This window comes from Sinohyriopsis cumingii, chromosome 17 (assembly GCF_028554795.1).
Source record: "Sinohyriopsis cumingii isolate HCF-2022 chromosome 17, ASM2855479v2, whole genome shotgun sequence".
NCBI lineage: Eukaryota > Metazoa > Mollusca > Bivalvia > Unionida > Unionidae > Sinohyriopsis > Sinohyriopsis cumingii.
Genome location: NC_142977.1, coordinates 26,415,132 through 26,440,576, shown reverse-complemented (window position 1 = coordinate 26,440,576; position 25,445 = coordinate 26,415,132). Strand labels below are relative to the sequence as shown.

The 25,445-nt window shown below is 37.5% G+C and overlaps 1 protein-coding gene across 4 annotated transcripts in view; it reads right to left on the bottom strand.

Moving 5' to 3' along the window:
- Positions 1 to 11,781: 11,781 nt before the first annotated feature.
- The window catches only part of LOC149778289 (uncharacterized), a 50,900-nt gene continuing 37,236 nt past the window's right edge, over positions 11,782 to 25,445 (bottom strand). Inside the window, exons 1-2 of one of the 4 annotated variants that reach the window (XM_089939096.1) lie at positions 22,196 to 22,286; positions 11,782 to 14,510 (exon numbers count right to left, since the gene is read on the bottom strand). In XM_089939096.1, coding sequence (XP_089795222.1) covers positions 13,619 to 14,437 — 819 coding nt within the window. In that variant the 5' untranslated portion in view covers positions 14,438 to 14,510; positions 22,196 to 22,286 and the 3' untranslated portion in view covers positions 11,782 to 13,618. Of the gene's footprint in view, positions 14,511 to 19,466; positions 19,591 to 22,195; positions 22,287 to 25,445 lie in introns of those variants that run through there. The other 3 variants (XM_089939095.1, XM_089939094.1, XM_089939092.1) reach the window with 3 other exon arrangements.

The following is a 25,445-nucleotide window of genomic DNA, read 5'->3' as shown; positions in this document are numbered from 1 at the left end:
TTTTTGTTTTTTTTTGTTATTTGTGGAATTTTTCAGGAGGATATTTCCTTGGCCTTGTTCTCATCGACAAGCTTTTTCAACTGTCTGATGCGCGAGCTTGTAATTTTTCTTGATTCATATTCGTCGGATAAAATCAATCTAGCTTTTTCTACCAGCGTAGATAATTTAACAAAATCCTCGACGCGATCATCGCTGACAGTCGCAAGCGATTGATACATCGCAATTTGGATTTTCTTTATTAATTTGTATTCTGACGGCAGCGTGTATTTGTATTCAAGTTTCCCTTGAACAATCGTCTCAAATTCGGATCGGATTTTATTTGTGTCCAACTCCGATGGAAGATTTATTTTTTTCTTCAGGTCATCGATGGCTTCGATGATATTGCTTATGGTTTGTTCATTCATGTTATATTAATCCTGTAATATTCAATTATTCTTCGTCGAATATTATTGGGATATAGTAAAATTTGATCCACTCGCCAATTTTATAAGAAAATGTCGCGTTATATATTTTTTCTGCCGCGAATTTCACCGAGTGTGAGTCAATACTGAAATATTTTGCGGCGGCGGTCATCGACGTGAATATCATCTCCTCGCCTGTTGCTTGATTTATCGATTTAACCGCCTTAGCTAGTCGCCGTCCACCGCCGGTATTGCCGGATATGCAATTTTCACTCTGAGTTACTGCGCGAAGGTTAGATATTTTGTTGTTAAGTTTATTTCCGTCAATATGGTCGATAACAAGGCCTATCTTGATAGGTCCGTGATAACACTCGAATACAAATCTGTGATTATAATAATTTGTTCCTCTTCTTTTATTATTTTTGTTGATAGTAAACATAAGATAACCCGAATTATTAACATTACCGACTTGATTCTTTGTTTTGATGTTTCTGACAGTACCATCAGATGATGCCTCGTAACCCTCGATGGTTGGATGAGATCTATACTCGTGTGTGATTTTCATTGCAGGAATCGTCGATTTCATTTCCATATACAATATTCCATTTGTTTAAATCATAATTTGCCTTGAATCGATTAATGTAATCCTCTTCGCATGTTATCACCGAGGAAGATTTCTTTTTGTAATATCTGAGCAATTCCCGATAATTTTTCCCTCCACAAGCCAGACACAATCGAGTCTTTCCTCGCGTGCCAACTTGACAAACTAAACACCGTTGTGGTCCTTTACTGCCTCGTCGAATTGCATATATATGAGCGCCACAATAATCGCCTCTGCAGGATTTGTCGCATGATTTTGTTGATCCGATTGGTATCCATTTGCACTGCATATTATAATTTAAATATTTGTCTAAAATATAATAATGGATACATTTGATCTTGATGAGGCAGAATATATCATTCCTGAGGTCGATCGCGCCAAAAAAGAATTTTTCGATGATGGGGGGATTCATGTTTGGTCGACATGGAAAACTAACGCTGTTGATGCTACGATGAATCTGGAACGGGCCAAGAAGATAATCGAGCATATAAAAAACTCGCATTCCGAGGAGCGATTTATCTTTGGGATAAAATTTATTGCGCAAATGCCTGACGACACTTGGATTATTCGCGATAAACGAGATCCCGTGCGTGGCGGTAAGAAAAACGTCGTTCTTGATAAAAATTCGAAGCCAGGATTATTATTGGGAATTGACGGTCCTTATTATGCTAGGGCGTATCCATCTAGTGCTGTTGTTTATGGAATTTATCGGCTAAATAACAACCCGGATGTGAAAAATCTACCCGCGATGAAAGAATCACCGATGATAAATTGCGTTGCCGAGCGCGTTATCGAGCACATGAAAAACGCTCGTCGCGGATCCGGATTGACTCAGTTGAGGTTGAATAAAATTAACGCGTGGGCGAAGACAGTTGTTGATGGCGCATCGATTGACGATGTTGCTGTGTTGAGCAAGAAACTTAAATTTCCTATCACGGTGAAAACGCTATCGGGAGAAATATTATACTCGTCGCCGTATAAATCTCGAGGAGTACCAATCGAGATTGTTGATCATAATTCACATGCGTGGTCGCAGTCGGTAATGATATTCCCGCGAGATCGCGCTGTTAAATTTTATCCCGTGGAAGACGCAAAAGACAATTCCGATGCCATGTTTCGATATATCAAAATATTAGCCGCATCTGATCCGATATCGGTTTGGTTATTCTCGAGCGAAGAAAAATATGATCAGTTTATCTTGCCTCGAGAGGATATTTATCGAGATGAAAAATTACATGAATCTATGAAAAATATCGCGGTGAAATATTCGTCAAATCCTGATCAATTACTGACAAATTGTTTTACTGTTCCATCTGTTGCTGCTCACGCTGCCAGAGAAAGAAATTCGTGGAAACCTACAAGGAACGAATTTCTCACTGATATTCAACTTAGCTGTATCGAATACGGCCATGGCGGATTGTGGAATACCAAATATTACTTCGAAGATATGATCTCCGTTGATATGAGCGCGTGCTATCCTGGAAGTTTTCTTGGATATGGCGATTGTGTGGATTATTTTGCTAAATTTGGCCATCCCACCAACGAAATGACAAGGGTAGCAATTAACGGGCCGTTGCCAGATTTTGTTATGACCGGATTCGCTTGTGTTACTTCATTCGAGTTTGCTGAAAATTTGCATAAAATTTGTTATATTTGGTTTGGTCGGCATTTATCGCAGCGTCGTTGGGTCCCTATAGTGTTGTTGAGATATATGCTGGATTCGTCGATGTTGGTATCGTTGACGGTGAGCGAGGCGATTATATCGTATAGAAAACAATCTGAAGTGTGGCTACCGACGGATTGTGAAAACGCGAAGGATATTGGAAGAAAAATAATTGGCAAATTTACTCAAGGAGGATCCGTTGATCATAAACACCGACACGCTAGGTTGTTTATCAACGATGCCGAAATGGACTTTATTATTGCCGATACGGTATCGCGAGGAATATTCTGCAACAGAGAAAATATTATTATTGACGGAGAAAAATTAGGTACCGTAATCACTTATCTCGATGGAGAATCAGCGCAGTATACGCATTTGAGATCATCGATGCTCGCTTATGTGAGTATAAATTTACTGTCGATGATAAATAAATTTTCTGATATCGCGGTAAGGGTCGCAACGGACTCGTTTTATATCGATAAGAAATATCAGTATAGGCTGGATAATTTAATCGCCGATGGCTCTTGGGGCACTTGGAGGATAAAAAACGAAGATATCCTAGATTACTGTGAGGACGCCGATGTCGAAGATTGCGATAAATTTCATCGGGATAAATGTGAGAAAATATCAACGGCTGCATCTGCATTTGACCCGATTTCACGTAGTAAATTCGTTTACCTAAATGGACCTGGTGGTAGCGGTAAAACAACGCGAGCGATAAATTTATTTGCGAAATCTGATATGATAGTGTTGACTCCAACTCACAGATTAGCGCGAGAAATAAGGCAACGCGGCGTTGATTCTTGTACTTATCACAGTTATTTCAAATACAGCGGTGGATTATGGGATTCGGCTCGTATGGGAAATAAATATATCAACAGAATTATAATATTTGATGAAATTTGCACAGTAAATTTAGTTGTATTAAAATCGTTCCTGATCTGGCTGGAGGAGAAAAATACCGCCGTGATAATGTGCGGAGATCATGGCCAGCCTGATCCGATCTCCTCACGAATGGCTCAGGAATTTCGTTGACTATTATGAGGAAATCGACGCTGATTATAGATCCGATGATATTTTACTGACTAAATTTAAGAAAATAATTCGATTACAACCGAATAAAATTCAATGCGATGTGATGAGAAGAATAATCGACGAGACTCCGATGGATATTTTTCTAAATTTGTGGCGTCCCGATCATTTGATCGTTGCTAGTAGGAAAATTGTTCGCGATATTATTCAGGAAATGTTATTCAAGCTTCATTGCGAGAAATTTCCAACATTACAGGTGCCGTTGTGTTACAGGCCCGCTGATACCAGGAAACAAAATATTAGTGTTACTTTACCCTGCGGAGAGGAAAAGATCTTGGTACTGAACGATATTATTCTTGTTGATATTAATCTTGTTAATGACGCGATAAACGCAGAAAGATCGCCATGGAAACTTGGATATGCAACAACGATACATTCATCACAGGGATTGACCGTGGATGGCCAAGTTTGGATCGTCGATGATAGAATTTCCTGGTCAAATTTAGTTTATTTAGCCGTGTCGAGGGTAAGAAAATTATCTCAGTTAGGTAGAATTCGGTTTTACATTAATGACGCTGGCGGTAGTTGAGTATCTTTCGGTATTATCTGTAATTCCTCCTTGGTAAATCCGCGCTGTGGTGCTAGTGAATCTAGGAAATAAATTGCCGGTCTCCCTGACGATCTTGTTACGGCTGATATTTTGTGTGTTGTTACGCTCCAATTTGGATCGGTTGCTCTTTTTCTTCCTCCCTCGGCTTCTCCTTCCTTATATAAGTACCTGACCGTGACGTTACCTAACACAGGCGAAATTGTGGAATCTCGCTTTAGGGGTATATTTGGTTTTGTAATTGCAATTGCAGGTTTCATTGCTATTGTTCTCGTTGTCTCGTTATTTAGTGCGTTAATCACATGAGGCAACCTCGATACCCAATCATGAGATCGATTATCTTGAATAAATTCACGCGCGTATTGGTATCCGAATAATCGTTCTGCAAGAGTTTTATTGAATCTCTCAACGATAGCCTGATTGTGATGAACACCTACAATACCGCGACGGATTTTAACATTATTCTTTTTCATCAGTGAAGTAACCGCGCCAAGAAATTCTCGACCTGGATCAACCTGGAGAAGCTTCGGCCATGTTAATGGAGATCGTAAATAAATTTCGCTAAACGCCTTAGCGATCTCCGTTGCTGTTTTATTCGATAACGGTTCCGCTTCCTTGTATCTGCTAGCGATATCAACAACCGTTAACACGTATTTATATGTGACTCCGTCGACGGTATCGTAAGGAAGAAACATTAAATCAGCCTGATGGACTTCATTAAGGACACTGACAGAGAAACTCGCGTACGGTATTTTCTTAGGCGGAGGAAGATATATTTGCCAGACTGCCTGTTTCGATAGCCACGATTCAGCAACGGACTGTTTTACTTTTGCTGCCTTGGCGAGTTTGGCAATTGCTGATTTTCCTCGCCAGAATCCTCGCGGAGAATAATATATTTGCTCCATGGCGTTTACTGGATCCTCGCCGGGATTTGGTTGATTATTATCGTTGAGTCTTATATCGAGCCTTGTGCCGGGTCCGCAGTAATTGTATCCTGGCAAATGTTTCTCTCCGGGATATTTCGCCCAGGGAGTTCCGGGTAATTTTGACAAGAGGGATGCGAAGTCTCCTCCGATTTTTCTATTTTTTTTTTTACAAATTTGAATTTGCGTGTTTTGCAAACTTCGCATTCTCCTGCAATTGCGTTCCTGTTGTTGCGTGTGACGATTTCGGTTGGATTTATCGTAGCTGTACGCGTGCGACACTTAACACAATATAGATCCATAATATTCTAGTAACATGAATGTAATTGATTTTTCGGCCACGAAGAAACGTGAGCAAGCGAAATATAACGCGGTGTTACCGAATTCGATAAGGATGATAATTATCGGCCCGTCCGGTTCTGGAAAGACGCAGTTGTTGCTAAATTTGATAATGCGATGGCTAAAATGGGATAAATTGTATTTGGTTGCACCGTCCGTTGATGATCAGCGTTGCTATCAGGTACTAAAAGAATTTAGCGACAATACCGACGAAGGCACGATAGAATTCATCACAGACATCAATGATACCCCATCCGTGGAAAATTTAGATGGCGATGTTAATAATCTTGTCGTATTCGATGATGTTATGCTGGACAAGCAAACTAATCCAGCTAGGATATTCTCGCGTGGCAGACACAAGAACACCGATGTGATTTACGTGACGCAGCGATATACGCAAATTCCTAAAGTCATTAGGGACAATTGTAACATTTTGTCGGTGTTCAATGGCGTTGATACTCACACGCTGAGAAATATTCATCAGACTTGGTGCAACGGCGATATGGACATAAACAAATTTAAAAATTTCTTCAGCCGCGCTCAGGCAATACCGCATGGTTTCGTCACGATTAATCTTCATGATCCGCGTAGTAGATATCGAATCGGTCTCGATCAAATTTATTCATGAAAAGGCAGCCAAACTTCGCAAACTTCATCGACGGAATAAATTCCCCCCCCCCCAAATCTTTGTCTAGAATCATTGAATTTGCACACAAAAAATTGCAGTCGGGAGTGAATTTACGCAAATTAATTCTCGCAGGAAGGCTTATTTTTGAAATCTGAGGCTTCTACGGAGAAAGTTCTCGTAGGAAGCTTTATTTTGGTCTGGGAGTCTGGTCTGTACAACTTCCCTGCTGCTCTGTGTATATATAGGAATAAAATTACATTGGAAAAGGAACAAACAAGCTAACAGCCATAATGGGGGCTATTTTGATAAGAAATGGGCTGATCTGGCGATAATGGGAATTAAGATCGTGCCGCCATATATCAAATAGGCCGTTATGGCGACAGTGGGAACTATCATTAGTCAATATTTATAACAGGATGGGCTGTTAATGGTGACAAGGGAAAGCATACGTTAAAATTAACGTGACATTTTCTTTTGTCAAGTATGATGAATGTTCAAAGTTTATGTTGTATTATAGTAGTGGTCTTTGCAAATCATCGATACAAAAGCCTCGATTGATATTGTTGTTGTTGTTATAGGATTTAACGCCATTTTGCAGCAAAAGATAGGCTATAAATTGCGGCCAGTATAAATTGGTGTGGAAGAGCCCCGGGAAAACCCGGGAAAGATCCAGACACCCACGAGAAGCTACTGGCAAGCTTTCTCACGTATTCACATTGGGCGAGCCCGAAACTCGAACTCACGCAGACAAAGGTGAGATGACAGTGACCTGTAACGGTGAGCGCTTTAGACCACTCTCCCTCCCATTTATTGACGATTATAGCGATAAATACTACAACCAATTTTTTTTTAACGTCCTGTGGTATATTCTACATTCAATTCAGTTTTGGCTAAAATAAACAATCAGTGGTTTTTAACCTTTTTGGTCAGCGACCCATCTTAGTTTTGTGGTGTTATGCTCGTCATCCATCGTAAATAAATAGCCACTCGGGTAGGAAATTTCAAATTATTAAATTTTTGATCTTGGCGACTCAATCAAAAGCGCATGGCGATTCAGTTTTGGGTTGCGACCCATGGTTTTTATTAAAGTAACGTAAAATCGTCATACAGTAATTACAAAATGATAACTTTGCTCGTTTTACATTTGCGTATTTATATTTCTGCCCAGATGACATGTAGTTGACCTGCACATCTTCAGGCAAAAATATGACTCATCCACCCTCGCTCCCTTTTATGCTCGTTAAAATTTATTTCCACTAACCTTCCGTCTCGAATAATAACTTATCTTTTATTAACACACACACACACACACACACACACACACACACACACACACACTTAAGGCCAGCTCATTATCCATTTGAACAGAATATTAACATATTAAAACTGTTGACTACGAACCCTTCTACTTGTCATTTGCTGTCACGTTAAGTCTCTAACGTGCGCGTTAAACTTTGTTCGCGCTATTAGCGGGATCGAACCATGATGCAGTTTCTGTTTTAATAGCACGGTATACAGTGATCTGATTCGGCTCACTCACTAAGAAGAACGTTGCATGATTCTTTCCAGTCTGATGATGATGTTGTTGTTGCGGGCTGAACGCCATTTTTCATCATATGATATGCTATATGTGGCGGTCATATAACTGTTGGAAGAAGAGCGAGGGACATCCTAATCTTGTAAATGATCCATACCTCTTCTCATCTTCTCTTTCTTGTCTTTATTTCATTATTCCTTACCGTGAATTAGCAAGTCTTAATTAGTCAATATATGTGTAATGGCATGCAGTTAATTCATTCGTATATATTCTGACCATTGCTTATTATATGAATGTAAATCGTACGCATTAGAGAGGGTATTGATATGCATTGCGTCATGCCCAATCAAATCAAAATATATGCAATAAACAAACACACGGGCACACACATAAATTAATAAGTAGCACAAATCCATAACTTCGAAAGCATAAGCAAATTATATATATAATGCAATGAAAAGTTTAATAAAACCGATGAAAATAAATCTGGAAAAATGGTTGTGTGTCAGTTAGTAAGGTGGAATATGCTTTTGAATAAATCAATTTTATAAAGTTATTATTATTATTATTATTATTATTATTATTATTATTATTGTTGTTGTTGTGTTGTTGTTGTTATTATTATTATTATTATTATTATTATTACTTAAGATAGTTTGCATATTTTTAAATGAAGACCCCCCCCCCAAGTGTCCTCTGATACAGGTGGTAAATATATCTCATAGCAACTTTTAAATTACAGGATACATACAAGACACAGAATTACTCACAAGCTTTCACGAATTTTGAAAAACCACATCAAGCAATAGTCACAGTATAGTTGTTGTAACATGTCTATTGTATGGTGGTATGCAATTATTATGCTTACTGTTATTTAATTACTATGCCTGATGGTATTTAAATAATATACTTGATGGTATTTAATTACTGTGTTTGAAGTTATTCGATTATATGCTTCATGGTATTTAATTACAATAGTTGATGGTATTTAATTACCATTGATATTATTCAATGTTTGAATTACTACGCTTTATGATATTTAATTACTATGCTTGATGGTATTTAATTACCATTGATATTATTCAATGTTTTAATTACTACGCTTGATGATATTTAATTAATATGTTGGATGGTATTTAATTATCATTAATGGTATTTAATTACTATCCTCGATGGTATTCGATTATATGCTTCATGGTATTTAATTACAATAGTTGATGGTATTTAATTACCATTGATATTATTCAATATTTGAATTACTACGCTTGATGATATTTAATTACAATACTTGATGGTATTTAATAGCCATTGATATTATTCAATGTTTGAATTACTACGCTTGATGACATTTAATTAATATGTTGGATGGTATTTAATTATCATTAATGGTATTTAATTACTATCCTTGATGGTATTTAATTAGTATGGTATTTAATTAATATACTTGATCGGATTCAATTACTACTGACGCTATTTAATTACTACGCTAACTATACTTGTCAATGTCTGGAAATATGACACTCAATCTTCAATCAAACCTAATAATATTTAAGCCATCTGTGTGTGAATGTCAAAATACATGTACACATTTGATAATAAACTGTATCTGATTGTCAGTGAAAACATAATTTATATATTGGTGTATCGCACTTCAAGCAAATAAAGAGGTTATTAACTGTACTTCAGACGTAGAGACAAATTTGGTATAAATGTTTTATGTGTGCTAAGTGTCATGTACTCCTGTCTTTAGTAACCTAATATATATATATATATATATATATATATATATATATATATATATATATATATATATATATATATATATATATATTACTTGCATAAGAAAGATTGAATGAGTGGAAGTGTCTGATGTTTAGAGGTATATCATTACATTAATGGTTATATCATTTCGTGTGTGTATGTGTTTGTGTGATTTGGATTTTAACCAACCTTTTAAAAAAATTCAGTTGTTGTTGTTGTAGGGTTTAACGCCATTTTTCAGCACACGATAGGATTACATGTCGGCCAGTATTAATGGTGGAGGAAGAACCCGGGAAAACCCCAGAAAGAACCACCGACCCACGAGAAGCTACTGGCAAGCTTTCTCACATACCCACATTGGCTGAATCTGAGTAATATCGCTACAATGTCTGTAGTGTGGCATTTTATAGTGATGTCTAGCACTGGGGCATCATGCCGCAGATATGAAGCATGATGTCCCACCCAGTCACATTATCCTGGCATCAGGCCGACCAGTCCTAGCACTAACCTCTTAATGCAGAGCGCCAAGAGAGGTAACTTTTAGTACCATTTTTAAAAGTCTTTGGTTTATATCTTGTCGATGCCACTAGGGTAATATGTATTTCCAAGAGACAAACCACTGTGGATGACCCGACCTGATCTGGGCAGGATTCGATATCGCACCCTTCATGTGCGAGTCCAGCAAGCTGACCACTTTATTTGTTTAATAAAGTATATATTTACTTTCAGACTGAGAGCATCAACAATTGTGCAAACTGTCATCGGATGAAAACAGTTATCTTTCTGGAGTCGAGCAGACCCAACGGATTTGTCAAGTCTAATCGTTAGGTCTTATTTCATACGAATCTGTAATAAAACTTCTAATAAAAAAGTCGCGGCTAGTTAAAGATTGAGAACTTGAAAACTATTTATTCCCAACCTGTCCAAACGGTTAATATTGCAGGAATGTATGTTCATAGATTCTCTCTCTCTCTCTATCTCTCTCTCTCTCTCTCTCATTTCTATGCCACCTATATGTACTTGCAGCTAAAAGTTGTTGCCAAAAATCCCCGATGTAATTGATAGGCAATGTTGTGACAGGGTATTGATTTTTCTCGCCAAAGACTTTATCTCATTTCTTCATATAATTCTGTTAAAATGAAATGTTAGAATATCCTTTGTTTTTATCATTGATTGTTTCAGTTGTTAATTATAGTAGAATAATGTTGCGTCTCGCCTAAACCGCTCCGGTGGCCTAGTGGTTAGAACGACCGCTTCGGATGCGGGAGGTCGCGGTTGGTAACCCCGGCCGAGTCATTTCAAAGACTTTTTAAAACTAAAAAATGGTACTAACCGCTGCCTCGCCTGGCGCTCAGCGTTAAGAGGTTAGTGTTGTGACTGGTCGGCCTGGTGTCAAGATAATGTGATTTGGTGGGACATGATGCTAGACGTTTACGGCATGAAGCCCCACTGCTAGACATCACTATAAACAGCCACATTGTAAACATCGTAGTAATATGACTGAAAAATTGTTAAAGCTATGTTAGAAATCCAAATCACACCCACAAACGCGCGCGCGTCTCGCCTGCTCTGCATAACTAAAAACACAAGTATTGTAACTAGAGCAAGAAGAGTAGGTCACTGGAACTTATCTCTAATGATAAAGACTATTAGTGCTTAAATCAAGTCTCATGACTGTAATAATCAATTCTATCCAAGCAATAACGCTAAATCCCAAACCTTTACGCAATTCGCCGATTAGGAAAAGTCTGTCGCTGTGACTCTAGATAGTGTTGAGGGATAATCTTCGAGATAAATCACCCATTAAGTTTCATGGCTCTCTAAATCATATATTTTAAAGACGTAGAGGTAATTGCAAAATTTAATGTAAATACTGGTTTCCGAACATGTGGGTCGCTGTGACCAATATTTTCTGACTGAGTTGTGTCGTTACTTGCAACAGTGTTAGAAAATTGAGTTTAATGATTAAAGTCAAACATGACATACACACTAACAACAACGCTGTGGGGATAAAATGATGTCGACGTATCAACTAAGCTTACACAGGCGAGACAAAACTTAAGTCGGTATGTAACTATTTAGTGCCGATGTAAAGGGAGAAAAGTCCCTTGTCTGTAGACATATAATGTAATCCGCCCATTGCTGATCTGAGCAGGATTCGAACCCGCAAACCGTTGGTCATGAATCCGGCACTGCAACCATTGCTACACAACATCTACAGAACAATCTGGGTCACGTAGCATCTGGAAGTTAAAGTGCACGTAACAAGAAATGAAAACAGGCGGCATGTCAAACTTGTAATTTTACTCATAAAATATATGCATAAATATATCCAATAATATATGCATACAAAATATCACATAATTTCTTACAGATCCAGCGACATTCAGTCTCCTCATAACATCTACGGATATTCAAACATGTTTTCGTCCTGAGGTAATTTTTCTGGACTGTATTCACTAAACTCCCCATCCTGAGGGTACAGTCACTCAGTTACCCATTGTCGTCCCTGGCCCGTCGCTTACAGGACTCACGGTACTAATTCCACTCCAATGGTAAACATATGGAAACACTATCATATTCAAAATTCAATAACTTAAAATTTATGGGTGCTGATAATGACACCTATAATTTTTCGTGCACATCTAACCTTGGTGCAAGCTTATGTGTGGAGAACACCATATGACCCGCGGCAATTTGTTTACATACATGTGCATGAAACACGTGTTATTGATTCTGCACCAAATGAATCAGGTGTTACTTTCAGTATTGAGTACTCCTGAGTCAAGCCGGTAAAAATGCTAAAATTGCATCAGTAGAAATTTGTCAATATTTTTTTTACATTACATATAGGATAAGCTCTCAAAAGATATTTTTCCTAAAATTTTAATTTTCATTATTAACCAATTATGGACCACCAAACCTGTAAATACTCTATTATTTCTTCACCCATTTCTAGACTGGTTCACAGTTCTTCCGTATAATTAGTACCGTGTGTCCTACAAAATTGCTATACGACATTCGAATGGAAATCATCCGTCACTCTTATCTGCCGCTAGATAGCGTTAAACTAGTATAGATTTCTAAATTTGGTGATATGTTTCAGAGCTTTTTGTTTTCATTTTTTAATACATAAATAACTGAAACAAAGAACCAAAATGTCTACTGTATACATACACGATCTGGATAATGTGTGAGTAAGTTTTGTTAAATTACTAGAAGATTGGGGATGGGTGAATGCGGGAAGTAACCAAAGATTGGCCATATTTTAGCCAAATAACTGTGTGGAACTGAAAAAAGTTTGTATGAATATGCCATTATATTAGCACTAACTGTGTGAACTATAACATATGAAGTGTGAATGTCACCACTGGGCGTTCGTAGTTATGAACATATTTCTTGCATCGAACGAACGAATTACATACAGTCAGTCCGTTGAAGACGTCATAATACACAAACAATCTCTAATGGAGCCAAGAAATAAAACTTAAAGTGTTCGCTCATTTTGCGGAGTTTTGTGAATACTTAGCCTGAATCTTTAAGTCTTTCTACTGGCCGCTTCAAATGTAGACGTCGCATACGCAGTTCTTTTACCAGTTCGTTCGGCTAGGTTTTGCATTAAGGTCACTAAGGAATATTGAGATCATTGTTAAATATTCAGGTCACTGAGGAGGAACATGTATGTTCCAAAAATACATATATAATTTTCTTTAAATTTCTTAGTGTCGACCCCGAAATTTAAACAAATCAGAACAGTCCCATAATCCTCAGCAGTCATCTTATCATACACATTTCAGTATTAAGTCCAATCCCACTGCGGTTGCATAGATACAGATCAAATGTCGCATAATACATCGGCAGAAAAGGTACTATGTATTTTTTATGATTAATAGAACAAACAAAATAGTCTCTGATTTTCCGGTGCATTATGCGATGGCAGATTAGGGTCTACGTCGCAGGCATTCGGATCCTACCTATAGGCAAGTAAAGACGATACGTACTTTCTTTACATTGTTCAGTTCAAGATCTCCGTCAGCCAACTATTCCCTAAGTACACACACACACACACACACACACACACTTCACAACAAGTACTTGTAAATGAGAAATCGAACGTGTACACCTTTCACTGAGCTATTTTTGTCTGTACAAGAGATTTGGTAGGTAGAATTGGAGGTAATCTCAGCGCTCCTTTTGATTTGGACTTATAGAACGAGGGAGGTCTATCTGTTGTTTCTATTATTTTAATGTCACCGTCTTGCTTTGAGATTTTTGTGTCTAAATTTTCCATTTCAGACGTAAGCTTTAATATATTAACTTCCTTGACTTTTACTTGCTCTTTCACTTTCCCATCTGCCTGAATTGTCTGAGACACCATAAATGGATTCAGTAATACCGGCAATTTTGGAACTCCGTAACGAGAATAGTCTTTCTTTTTTTCTTTGGTTTCTTCTTTCTTTTTCTCTTTCCTTACAGGTGGTTCTGTGCCCATGGTTTCCAGTCTTTCTTTGAAATAAGTTTGCACTTTTTCATATGCTCTTTTTTCATCCAATATTGCACCACTTTCGATACTATTGTCTATCAGTTTTCTAATTTTACGCAATCGTCTAATCTTCGGATGATTGTCAGCTATGTATGCATCGATATCCCTACTAAATGCTACTAAAGGCTTGCCGCCATATTTGCCAAAGTTTGAAGATATATGTCTTTTATTTACGGTCTCTTGTCGCAGTTTTAAACACCGTTGTAGCACCTTTTGTCTGACCATCGCCCTTCTTATAAGCATCTTCGATTTCTGGAAGCGATGATCCACCCGAAGTTTCTCCTTTGTTATATACTCGTCGTATGTTTCCCATCTACTCTTGATAACGTCATTCATTACGACATTGAACTTCCGGTGTTTGTTTTCCTGTTTGTGTACGAATCCAAGTCTTCCTTCATCCATTTTGAAACGTTAATTTTCAGCACAGTCAAACACGATGTACAAATTTTCTTTGCATCTAAGAATCCAAGAAGAACTGAAAATAATAATAATAATAATAATAATAATAATAATAATAATAATAATAATATCATTAGCATCGCTGTTGTGGTGGATCTGATGTTGATAACGATGACAGTGACGACAATGATAAAAGCAGCCAGTGCCGGATTACCAAATAGGTAGAGTATGCACCGGCCTGGGGGCCCCGCGACAACGGATCAAAATAATATTGAAAAAAGATATTATGAGATAATTTGGAAGAGGGGCCCCAATATGTTGACTGCCTAAGGCCTCCACAGGGTTTAATCCGGTACTGACATCAGCAATAACGATGATGATGAACGCATATTGTATAACAAGACAAATGATCAAATAATTTCAAAATAAGTTTTGATGATGGCTACCCGCCTTTACACAACGAAAACAAAAAAATCCATTCTTTTTTTTAAATCTCTTTACTATCATAACATTGGAAACCGTGTGCGCGTGTTTCGTTTTGCCAGTAAATCTGTGCGCATGCTTTTGTTGTATTTTATTATAATATATGCTGATTTGCCTTATTTCCCGTCATTCCGCGCGATTTGTTATCGTTTCGTTTTCAACATATTGTCACAAACGCCGGAAAAGGTCATACAGATCTAGTGAAAATAAGAGAATATGTGCACATAGTTTCTGATATTGTAAATACCGAATAAAAGACACGAGAGAATGCACATTTCATCCAACAACAATGTAATGTACACTAGTTATTGTTTAATTATATCAGGCTATATCAGAATGCGCGTTGTCCGTTAATGTATACTAGCGCAAGTACCTGCGTTTATGTTCTAAACTAACATAATCTTTTTTGAGACAAAGATTTTAAACTTCTGACTATAGGTGCAATGGTTTAGCAGAATTGCACAATTGGTTTAAAATTTAAATCTATCCTCCGGCACCAGAACTTTAGAAAAGAGACGGATGACCTTCACCGGTTTAATGCAAATCGTATAACCTAGAAGCAGGTGTGATGGAAAGGCTGCTTTACTGTCGATGTCTAATGCATCTGTCGTATCATGCAGTTAAATGAAATCCTCATGTTAGATGTTCTGTTTCCTCTGCAGGGCCCTGTTAATCACTGAGACCCCCGTCAACTCCATTGACGGAAATCAAATGAAACATCCCTGATTCATGGCTCAGTGCTTCAGATAGAAAAGAAATCCATCATTTTACCATTACGTCATCATTATTATTCAACCAATCAGAGGATGATATTGGGACTCTTGTGCATTTAATGAGGCGACATAATCAGTGTTTATTCTGCTAATTTCTTTGTGATGATGAGTATAATCTCTTTACAATAGTTATTCCCGTTATATTAAAATACTGATGAGAAATTTTATTATTCCACTCTTTAGAACATTAAGCAGAATTTACAATAGAACCCCTATGAAGCAATGATTGCATCTACCGGAAACAAAGCAAGTATGATAAAATCACAAATATAAGCTCACAGCTTAAGCCAAATAATGCTCTCCCCCTTGCCCTTGTGCACCCAACTTTCTGTCCCTCTGGAGTCCTACCTCTGTCTCTATTCTGAGCATTCAATCCTCTCGAGAAAACTTGTTTCTCTTTCTTTGTTCCCTATAGTTTTGTGTTAATTTAACATATATTTTACTGTTATTTAGTCTCTTATTATTTCTGAGTAAATAAAGTCCTAAATTTCATCACCGGCAGTAAGTTCTTTTATAGAAAGCCCATTTAATTTAAAACAGGGTTTTCTTTTTAAAAAAAGGAGTGCCCCTGTCGTAAAATGGAGTCTTTCTAGCCTCAAGCAATCTTTGCTAGCCAAGAATCATCGACCCTCTTCTTTCCACATTGACTCTTGGGATACGTAGCTAGCCAAAAACAGTTTTAGGCAAGTGCCCACAGTTACCCTCCTCCCTCCCTTGAGGCTGACCAATATCAGGAAAATATTTCGAAGTACTAGTGTCTTCACTGCATGGTGATTTTGCCAATGACCTAGGTAGTAAAGTTAAGTTTTGTTTTAATTATGAGAGCAAAGGTTTGAATCTTTATGAAATTGTACAGAAAGTTGCATTTGCTTTTTTTTTAAAGAAAAATAATGGAATGCGAAATGTCGCTGTTTTCTGGGTCATACAGACGCTTTTTGTTGCTTCTACATCCGTTTGTGTACAATAGTTACATTAGTAATGCACAAAAATGAGCCGGTCAAGGTATAATGAAACCTGGCAAGACTCTAAGACAAAGTGGTTTAATGTGTAGCAAAGAACGATAGAGGTCGATCAGTTAAGATAAAGGTGGCATACTATTGAATGCTTATACGTAAAATAGAAGAAAACCCATTGTGGTACATGGCCTCCTGCGGACGAAGAGTTACTGCCCATACCTAGCAAAATCAGTTGAGGTCGTTTCTTGACCAGTTTGTTTTCCACAATGGCGACTCCCATGAGGTTCACATACATTGACTTGAAAGTAAAATACGTATTAAAGGTTCGCTAAGGAATATGCTTCAAGTATATAAAAAAACTTACAACTTTGCAGAATATTACTTAATACGCTAAAACAGAGACCACAGGTATGAGTACTAAACACGCTCCTTTATCAGCAATGGATTCACGTGAAAAAATGGCGACCATCAGAGCGAACAAGCCAGTGAGAGAACTTGAAAAATACTTCCATACAAGACGGATAAAAATACAGGGAGAATCCTTTCTGGAATGCACATATAGGAAAGGCACACATGAAATAGATATGAACGGAATACCTAGAGAAAGAATACCAGGGACGACGACAGTAATGGTTGCAATAAAAGTTCAAAATCCGGAAATTTTGCAACGAATATACTCAATAAATCGGAAAGGGGACGAAGGTTATATCGTACGCCCCAAGAGGAACCCAATTTATATTACCGTTTGGAGATTTCAATATTGCGGGAGAAACAGTTACAATCAAAGAGCCTACACCTATCTTACGCAAAATAAAAAAAAACAAACTGGAGAACTACACATTTCAGACATACCACTAGAGATACCCTTGGAAGCAACAGTTGAGAAGTTTAAGACAAAACTGAAAATCAAAGTGATATCTTCAAGACTAGAAACCATCCCTATGACGTCAATCTACAATGGAACGAGAATATTGGAAATAGAAAGGAGTAAACTGTCAGAGGTGAAACGAGCTTTTTTCTACATGGCTTTTTGGCCAAGACATGGTATAAGGGGTGTTTTTACCATCGAAAATGCAAAAATGCGAACAGACAGGACACACACCTCATAAATGTCTGAATAACCCAGAAAATAACGCAGCAAGCAACACAGAAAACAGAAATAATAGTCAGAAAAGACCGATATTAGTGAGGACAAATCAACAACAACAACAGCAACAACAACAACAGAGACGAAAAGACCAAGGTGAAATACAAACATCAAACAAATCACAACAACAACAACCTGGAAGACAACAACCAGAACAAGAACAAGAAAATTTAACTACAACACAGCTGCGGAAGGAACAAACACAGCATCCACAGCAATCACTGCAAGGAAACCGAAAGCAATAACAACATGTTGGACAGAAGAATAAACAAAACCAAGAAGAAGAACAAGAACAGCAGAAAATACAATACAAAAGAAACCAATAAGTGACCGGAACGCACATGCCCCAATAGCAATAACATCAACAACAGAGATTGGAGTGATAAATGTAACAACAAAAACAACAACAGCAGGGCAAGTGACAGAAAATAAAGACATAGCAAATAATACAAAGCAGCAACAACTACAGCAACAAAACCAGCAACGAGATCAGCAAGAAAAACTAATTTTAAATCCAAGACCAATAGTACAACAACACCACCAACAAAGTCAACAGGAAACCACAACAACAAACAGAACGGAACAAATAGAAACAACAGGAAAAATGCAAAATTCTCAAGATCTCAAGCAACAATGTCAACAGCACCAGCAACAACAGCAAGGGAAAACCTTACAAGCAAAATCATTACCAATAATCTCGGCATCACAAGGAAATCAGATACCCAAACCCTCAAAGTCAATACCAGCGGCAGAAACCCAAGAACAAAGAAGGGAAAAAGACAGACAAAGAAGGAAAGAAATAAGAAGATAAAAAAGGGAACAAGAAGAATATTTTTTAGCACTAGATGAATGTTTAGAATAAATATAATTTTTTTTTACTATATAAAATAAAATAAAAAAATAAAAAAATAAAAAATTAGAAAACAAAACAATAGCAAACACTTAGAATTTTAAAGAACTAATTAATTCAAGAAAACAAAGCAACATAGCAAACACTTACCATTATAAAGAACCAATTCATTATTCGAAACAAAAACAATATAGCAAACACTTACAATTAGGGCAGGAGGGCGTCTCCACATGGCCTGTAAAGATCAACCGGAGAGAACTCCCTCCACAAAAAAAAAAAAGAGGATTAAAGGTTTAAATTGATGAAATTTACATTTAACATGTGACATTGTCTCCTATGCCTGATATGATTATTCCAGTGTATCTTCCTCGGTAAATGAAACATTCAATCTGGTTGGATAAGTTTCTTTTTCAGCTGCAATCAATCAGATAGCGGAGCGGCAGATTCTGTTTTGACAAGGTACATATGCCAAAGGTTGATGTGGACGGAAATAGATCGACAACCCGAAGTTAGCGAAATTGGTCCCACCCGCCCTTTTAAACAATTATGCTAGAGCAAGTGTGTGGGGTGGGGGTGCCATCAATGTCATTTCTGCATCAGGTGAAGCTTAGACACGCAGTATTCGCAAACTGTCTTGACAGAATATATTCTCTTTTTTTCTATTTTTATTTCTTGTTTGGTTCTTGGCGAAATAAGCGTTACTAAGCACATGTCACAGTTTTCAGCATGTAAACTTGAACTTATAACCAACTCTATAACATCACAAACTCTTTTATTAATATTCAAAAATAAGTAGTGAAATGAGATTGTGTAAAGAAGTTACCTCTTTTAAAATTGTACCTTTACTCACTGTTAGATGTTCGTGCACTCTCATTTCCTACACAATAGTTCGCCGTAATTTACCAATAATCCTTCCTCTACCAGACAGTAACCATTAACTAAGTGCAAACATACCCTACGCAGTACGTCTTTCTTATACATACCTGCGTGTTTACTTATATATACGTACTTAATATTGTACAACAGCTTTTCTAATTGCGATAATATTTCAATTAGTTGTACTTGGTCGTGTAATCAGAGCAGCGTACCATGGATAAGTAATGGTGTCGAATTTGAAAGCCCGTGATAAACTGCACTAGCATAAAAAAGTGACAAATCGCGTCCAATTTAGATAATAATGGACTATTGGAGTGAATTGAGCATTAACGAGAAAATTTTAGGTTAACCAATTTTAAGACATAAAGGCCATAATAAACTGACATTGGAACAATGCATCTGAAAATTGTACCGGCCTCGGGCTATGCTAAGCAGTAAATCAGTTTCCTAAATCTTTGACCTAATTGGAGAGTAGAATTCTATCACTTTTACATTTCATTCGGTTGATTTCTTTGACCAGGTGGTCGACATAATTGGAGAGGCACAAAATTGGGCAAGCAAAATATTACTAAAAGATAATTAGATGCCAGGGTTGCTTTTTATCTTCAGTTCGGGATAGGTAATACAATGAGTCATAAGAGAGGTCCCTTTACCTAACTCTTTTATAACCAAACAATTTGGCCGTTTTAGAAAAATATTCAAATATATGGAGATTCGATTGGCACAAGTATGGCCTTTATGGGACCAAAATATTTGGCCTCTTTGCTTCTGCAGAGGTGACCAGATTACAGAGGGACCAGTTTATTGAATTGTTAAACAAGTGTTCTACAACCGTAAGCAGGGAATTGATTTCTATGTGCATTATTGTGTATACATATTCATGAGTCTGTTATTCGCTGCGCGTGAGTAAGATAATATCGCTCTTACGATTGCTTTCTTAGTATACGAGATGGAAATAGAACAGATTCATGGATAGTTTGACTAATTTATCTCCTAATAAATATTGATAACAAGTAAAGAATTTTAAAACAAACTGGAATATCTGAAATACCAAGAAATTTTAAAGTACCCCATTAACAAATCAGGTACGTATGCAGTGTGATAAATACAGAGAGAGAGAGAGAGAGAGAGAGAGAGAGAGAGAGAGAGAGAGATAACATATCAACTTCATAGGGAAATGAAACATTATTGGCGTGATTTTATATTAACTGATTGTAATAAATCAGTTTATAGCTTTTTAACTCGTCTGAGCCTATTTATATATGCTGTACCTCTTAAAACGTTTATTTGGAGACAAAACACTGAAAACGGTCATTTTAATTTTGATGAATCAGCTCTTTCAGTTCCAATGTACGCACACATCTAACAAAATAATACATGAGAGAAACTGGTCCAGTTATATTCAGGTAGAATATCACGTCTCGATGAAAAGATAAATAACTTTTATTGCACGGGAATGAATTCATTTTGAGACATCTATACGATACTCTCAATAACATGAAAGGGATTTCAGGTATCGAAATTTAGCCATTCCAAAACAACGCACTCACGAAGGCGATATAATAGATAATATAAGATAGGAAGAAAAGAAAATACGATTATAAACAGCACGTAGTAGTGTTTGTATTTAAACATAATAAATTATGCATTTCACATTAAATTAAAAAAAGCTATTCAGCCTATGGTATCTTATGATAGAGTAAAATTAGTGATGTACAAAAGCTACACAATCTCATATACACGCGCATTATAAATGTTGACCGGTTAAATTTATATCACTTAACATTCAATCAATTATGCCATAGTTTACAAACTTCGTAAACTTTATGTCAAGATTACAGACATTATTACATAGGCGAGTTGAAGCATGCCTTCAACGTCATTTCATCAGATGTATGAATTCTACACCTTATTTTAAGTCCATACTTAAAACTCTTATTCGGCCAATGTGTCTATGTGAGAAAGCTTGCAAGTACCTTCTCGTGGGTCGGTGGTTCTTCCTGGGGTTTTCCCGGGTTCTTTCTCCACCATTAATACTGGCCGCCATACATTGCCTATCGTGTGCTGAAAAATGGCGTTAAACCCCACAACAACAACAACAACAACAACAAACTCTTATTGGTGAAATGCACTTTTGCCAGATGTAAGTTTAATGTTGAAACAACAGCAATGGCCTGAAACCAAAATATTATACTGAGCGATAAAGATTTCTCAGGTTACTGCTATGACCCGTTTTGACACTGGGATATGTCTATCACAATATAAAAGAGACACGGTTAGTAACGTCTAAACACTCCGTTTCACACCTGACCCTGTCGAACGTACTATTACAGAGACATGGTTTGTAACTTCGAAACACCCTGTTTTCCACCTGACCCTGTCTATTTTGTTATAAAAGAGATATGGTTAGTGACTTCAAAACACTCTATTTCACACCCGACCCAGTCAATATTGCTGTAAAAGAGACATGGTTAGAAACTTCGAAAACACTCCGTTTCCCACCTGACCCAGTCACAGGCGCTCAACCATATATTATGACTCAGAACACTTCTGACATGTTTTTCTACTCTATGAGCAGTCGTTTAGTTTATTTGTCTGTCGTGGACCAAGTTACTGGCTCCGAAATGTAAGAATTACGGAAAGCTTTGCCAAATCTCAAAAAAAAGTAACACTCACCTACTAATTACCGGTACTTACACGGTACTAACAGAGTTATTCGACTCTACGAAACATTCTTTATCACTACGGTATTGTATACAATGGTGCGCTTCCAAATACCATTCCCTCGAATTAACGCTTGGAATCCTACTCCACGGAATACTTACTCGCAAGCTTGCAAAGAGCCACTTTTAATTCCATGAAAACAAAATTCGCAACCTCCTGAATAAAGAGTCTTCAGGCAACACGTCAGCTGCAGAAGCTGATTGTTTCAAAAATGCACTCCTTACATCTTTCTGCATGTAAGTAGGCAACAGTTAGTAGATTCATTATATTATATTTTTATGTTAAGTAGCAACATTTCGAATGTAATATAATTCCGAGTGTGTTCGAGTGAATGGTAAGTAGAAACGTACCTTTGTAGTTTCTACCATTGTAGTTTGTACCTTTGCAGTTTGTACACTTGTAGTTTGTACCTTTGCAGTTTGTACCTTTGTAGTTTGTACCATTGCTATTTGTATCTTTGTAGTTTGTACCATTGTTGTTTGTACCTTTGTAGTTTGTACCTTTGTTGTCTGTACCTTTGTAGTTTGTAACACTGTAGTTTGTACCATTTTGTTGTTGTTGTTGTTGTAGAGTTTAATGTCATTTTCAGCACAAGATAGGCTATACATAGCGGCCAGTATAAATGGTGGATGACGAACCAGGGAAAACTCCAGGAAGAACCACCGACCCACGAGAAGCTACTGGCAAGTTTTCTCACATACCCACATTGGTCGAGCCCGAGACTCGAACCCACGCAGAGAGAGGTGAGATGACAATGATCCATAACGGTGAGCGCTTTAGACCACTCGGCCACTCGGGGCCCCCTTGTACCATTTTAGTTTGTACTTTTGTAGTTTGTACCATTGTTGTTTGTACCTTTGCAATTTGTACCATTATTGTTTGTAGCTTTGTAGTTTGTACCATTATTGTTTGTACCCTTGTCGTTTGTACCTTCTACTTTTGAAAAATATATCAGGATTACAATGAACCGTATATTATGGCAAAGCGTTTTCATGGACGGAAATAACAACCAAAGATCGAGGAGCAGGTGTGCAACGGTATGTTTCTTAGTTGAAAACCTTGTCTCTTTTAAGGTGTGAAGGGTCACAGCAGTACTTTCTCTGGTATTTTTTGTCACTCAGTATGACCACCGCTCCGGTGGCCTAAGTGGTTAGAATGTCCTCCTCGGATGCGGCAGGTCGCGGGTTCTAACCCCGGCCGAGTCATTCCAATGACTTAAAAAAAAAAATGGTACTAGCTGTTGCCTTGCTAGGCGCTCAGCATTGAGAGGTTAGTGTTAGGACTGATCGGCCTGGTGTCAGGATAATGTGACTGGGTGGGACATGATTCCATATGTCTGCGGTATGATGTCTCAGTGCTTATACATCGCTATAAACTGCCACATTGCAGGCATCCTAGCGATATGACTGAACATGTTTTAAAGATACCTTAAAATCCAAATCACACACACACACACACACACACACACACGGTATGACATATGTCTTCGTTTTAAACATTAAACCTGCGTGAGCTACCTGTGGTGAAATTCCGGCCAGGATTCCCTGCCTATATGCTACTGGCACTGATAGGATGAAGGTTTATCAATTACACAGAATGGAAGGCAAGCCATTATTACAGCTGAAGATCAATCAAGACCTTTTTATATCATATCAGAGTACCAGTCTGAATACGCTCTATGACAATGAATGACTTTTGAATGATGAATAGGCAGTGTTCACTTTAATAGATGTAAATTAAAATACTAATTGTACAGGTGCAAATCGGTTTACACTTGATACGAAATTAAATTCAACACAAGAGTGCTAATAAAAAAAAGTTTTAATTGGATTCAAATCTCAGCGGGAGTAGCAGTGACTTTTCATAAAAGTTAGATTTTTAGATTTTAGGAGTTATCATGCGTCAAAAAACAAAACAAGTAGAATGATGAAGAAATAACCAGACCATAATAGGAAGAAGAAAAAAAGAAGAGAGAAACCCCCACCCACCCCCACCCACCCAAAAAAACAACAGACATGGATTTTTAAGAACAAGCCAGGCCAGCAGATGAAAAACAGACAGTCTGGCTGGTACAAAATTATTCAATCAAACAGATGAGCTGACAAAAAAGTCTGAATGACACATAAAACCAGTCAAACCAACAGATGAACAGAGAGAATGTATGACTGACACATAAATACTAAAGCCAGCAGATGTGATGTGTGATGTGATTTGGATTTTTAACGTAGCTTTAACAATTTTTCAGTGATATCGCTACGATATCTGCAATGTGTCAGTTTATAGTGATGTCTAGCACTTGGGCATCATGCCGCAGACATGCAGCATGATGTCCCGCCCAGTCACATTATTCTGACACCAGGCCGACCAGTCCTAACACTATCCTCTTAATGCTGAGCGCCAAGCGAGGCAGCTGATAGAACCAGTTTTGTAAGTCTTTGGTATGACTTGGCCGGGGATCGGACCCACGACCTCCCGCATCCGAGGCGGACGCTCTAACCACTAGGCCACCGGAGCGGTAAACCAGCAGACGAACAGAGAGAATGTGTGACTGACACATAAATACTAAGACCCGTAGATGAACAGAGAGAATGTGTGACTGACACATACATACTTTTAAAAAAACGTAGCGGATGAACAGAGAGAATGTGTGACTGACAAATAAATACTAAAACCAGCAGGTGAATAAACGGAATGTGTGACTAACACATAAATAGTCAAATCAGCAAATGAACAAACAGTCTGACTGACGCAGAAATGGTCAAACCAGCAGATGAACAGACTAATAGAAATAGTCATCCCATCATAAACAGGCAGGCTCACAAGGAAAGCTGGCGCCAATGAATAACTTTCACGTCAAGTTAATTACATTTTTATTTAAACTCTAGCCAGATCACATGGGCAAACAGTTATTTCAGACTAATATAATTACATGTAAATATTTAGCCCATTACAGGAGAAAAAAATATAAACTATCTGACGCTAATAAAACCTCAAATTAACGTCATGAAACCATTCTATTTCTTTGCCATATCCAAACTTTTGACACCTGTGAGAACGGTTCTTTTCATCTGAAGGGTCTCAATCGGAAATATGATCTTATGTTCTTAGGAGGGTTAATTAGAATCTGAAAGGTACTTTACACGTAAATGTAATATGAAGATCACTTAGATATTGCTAAGTGAAACAGGGTCTAACCTAAAGA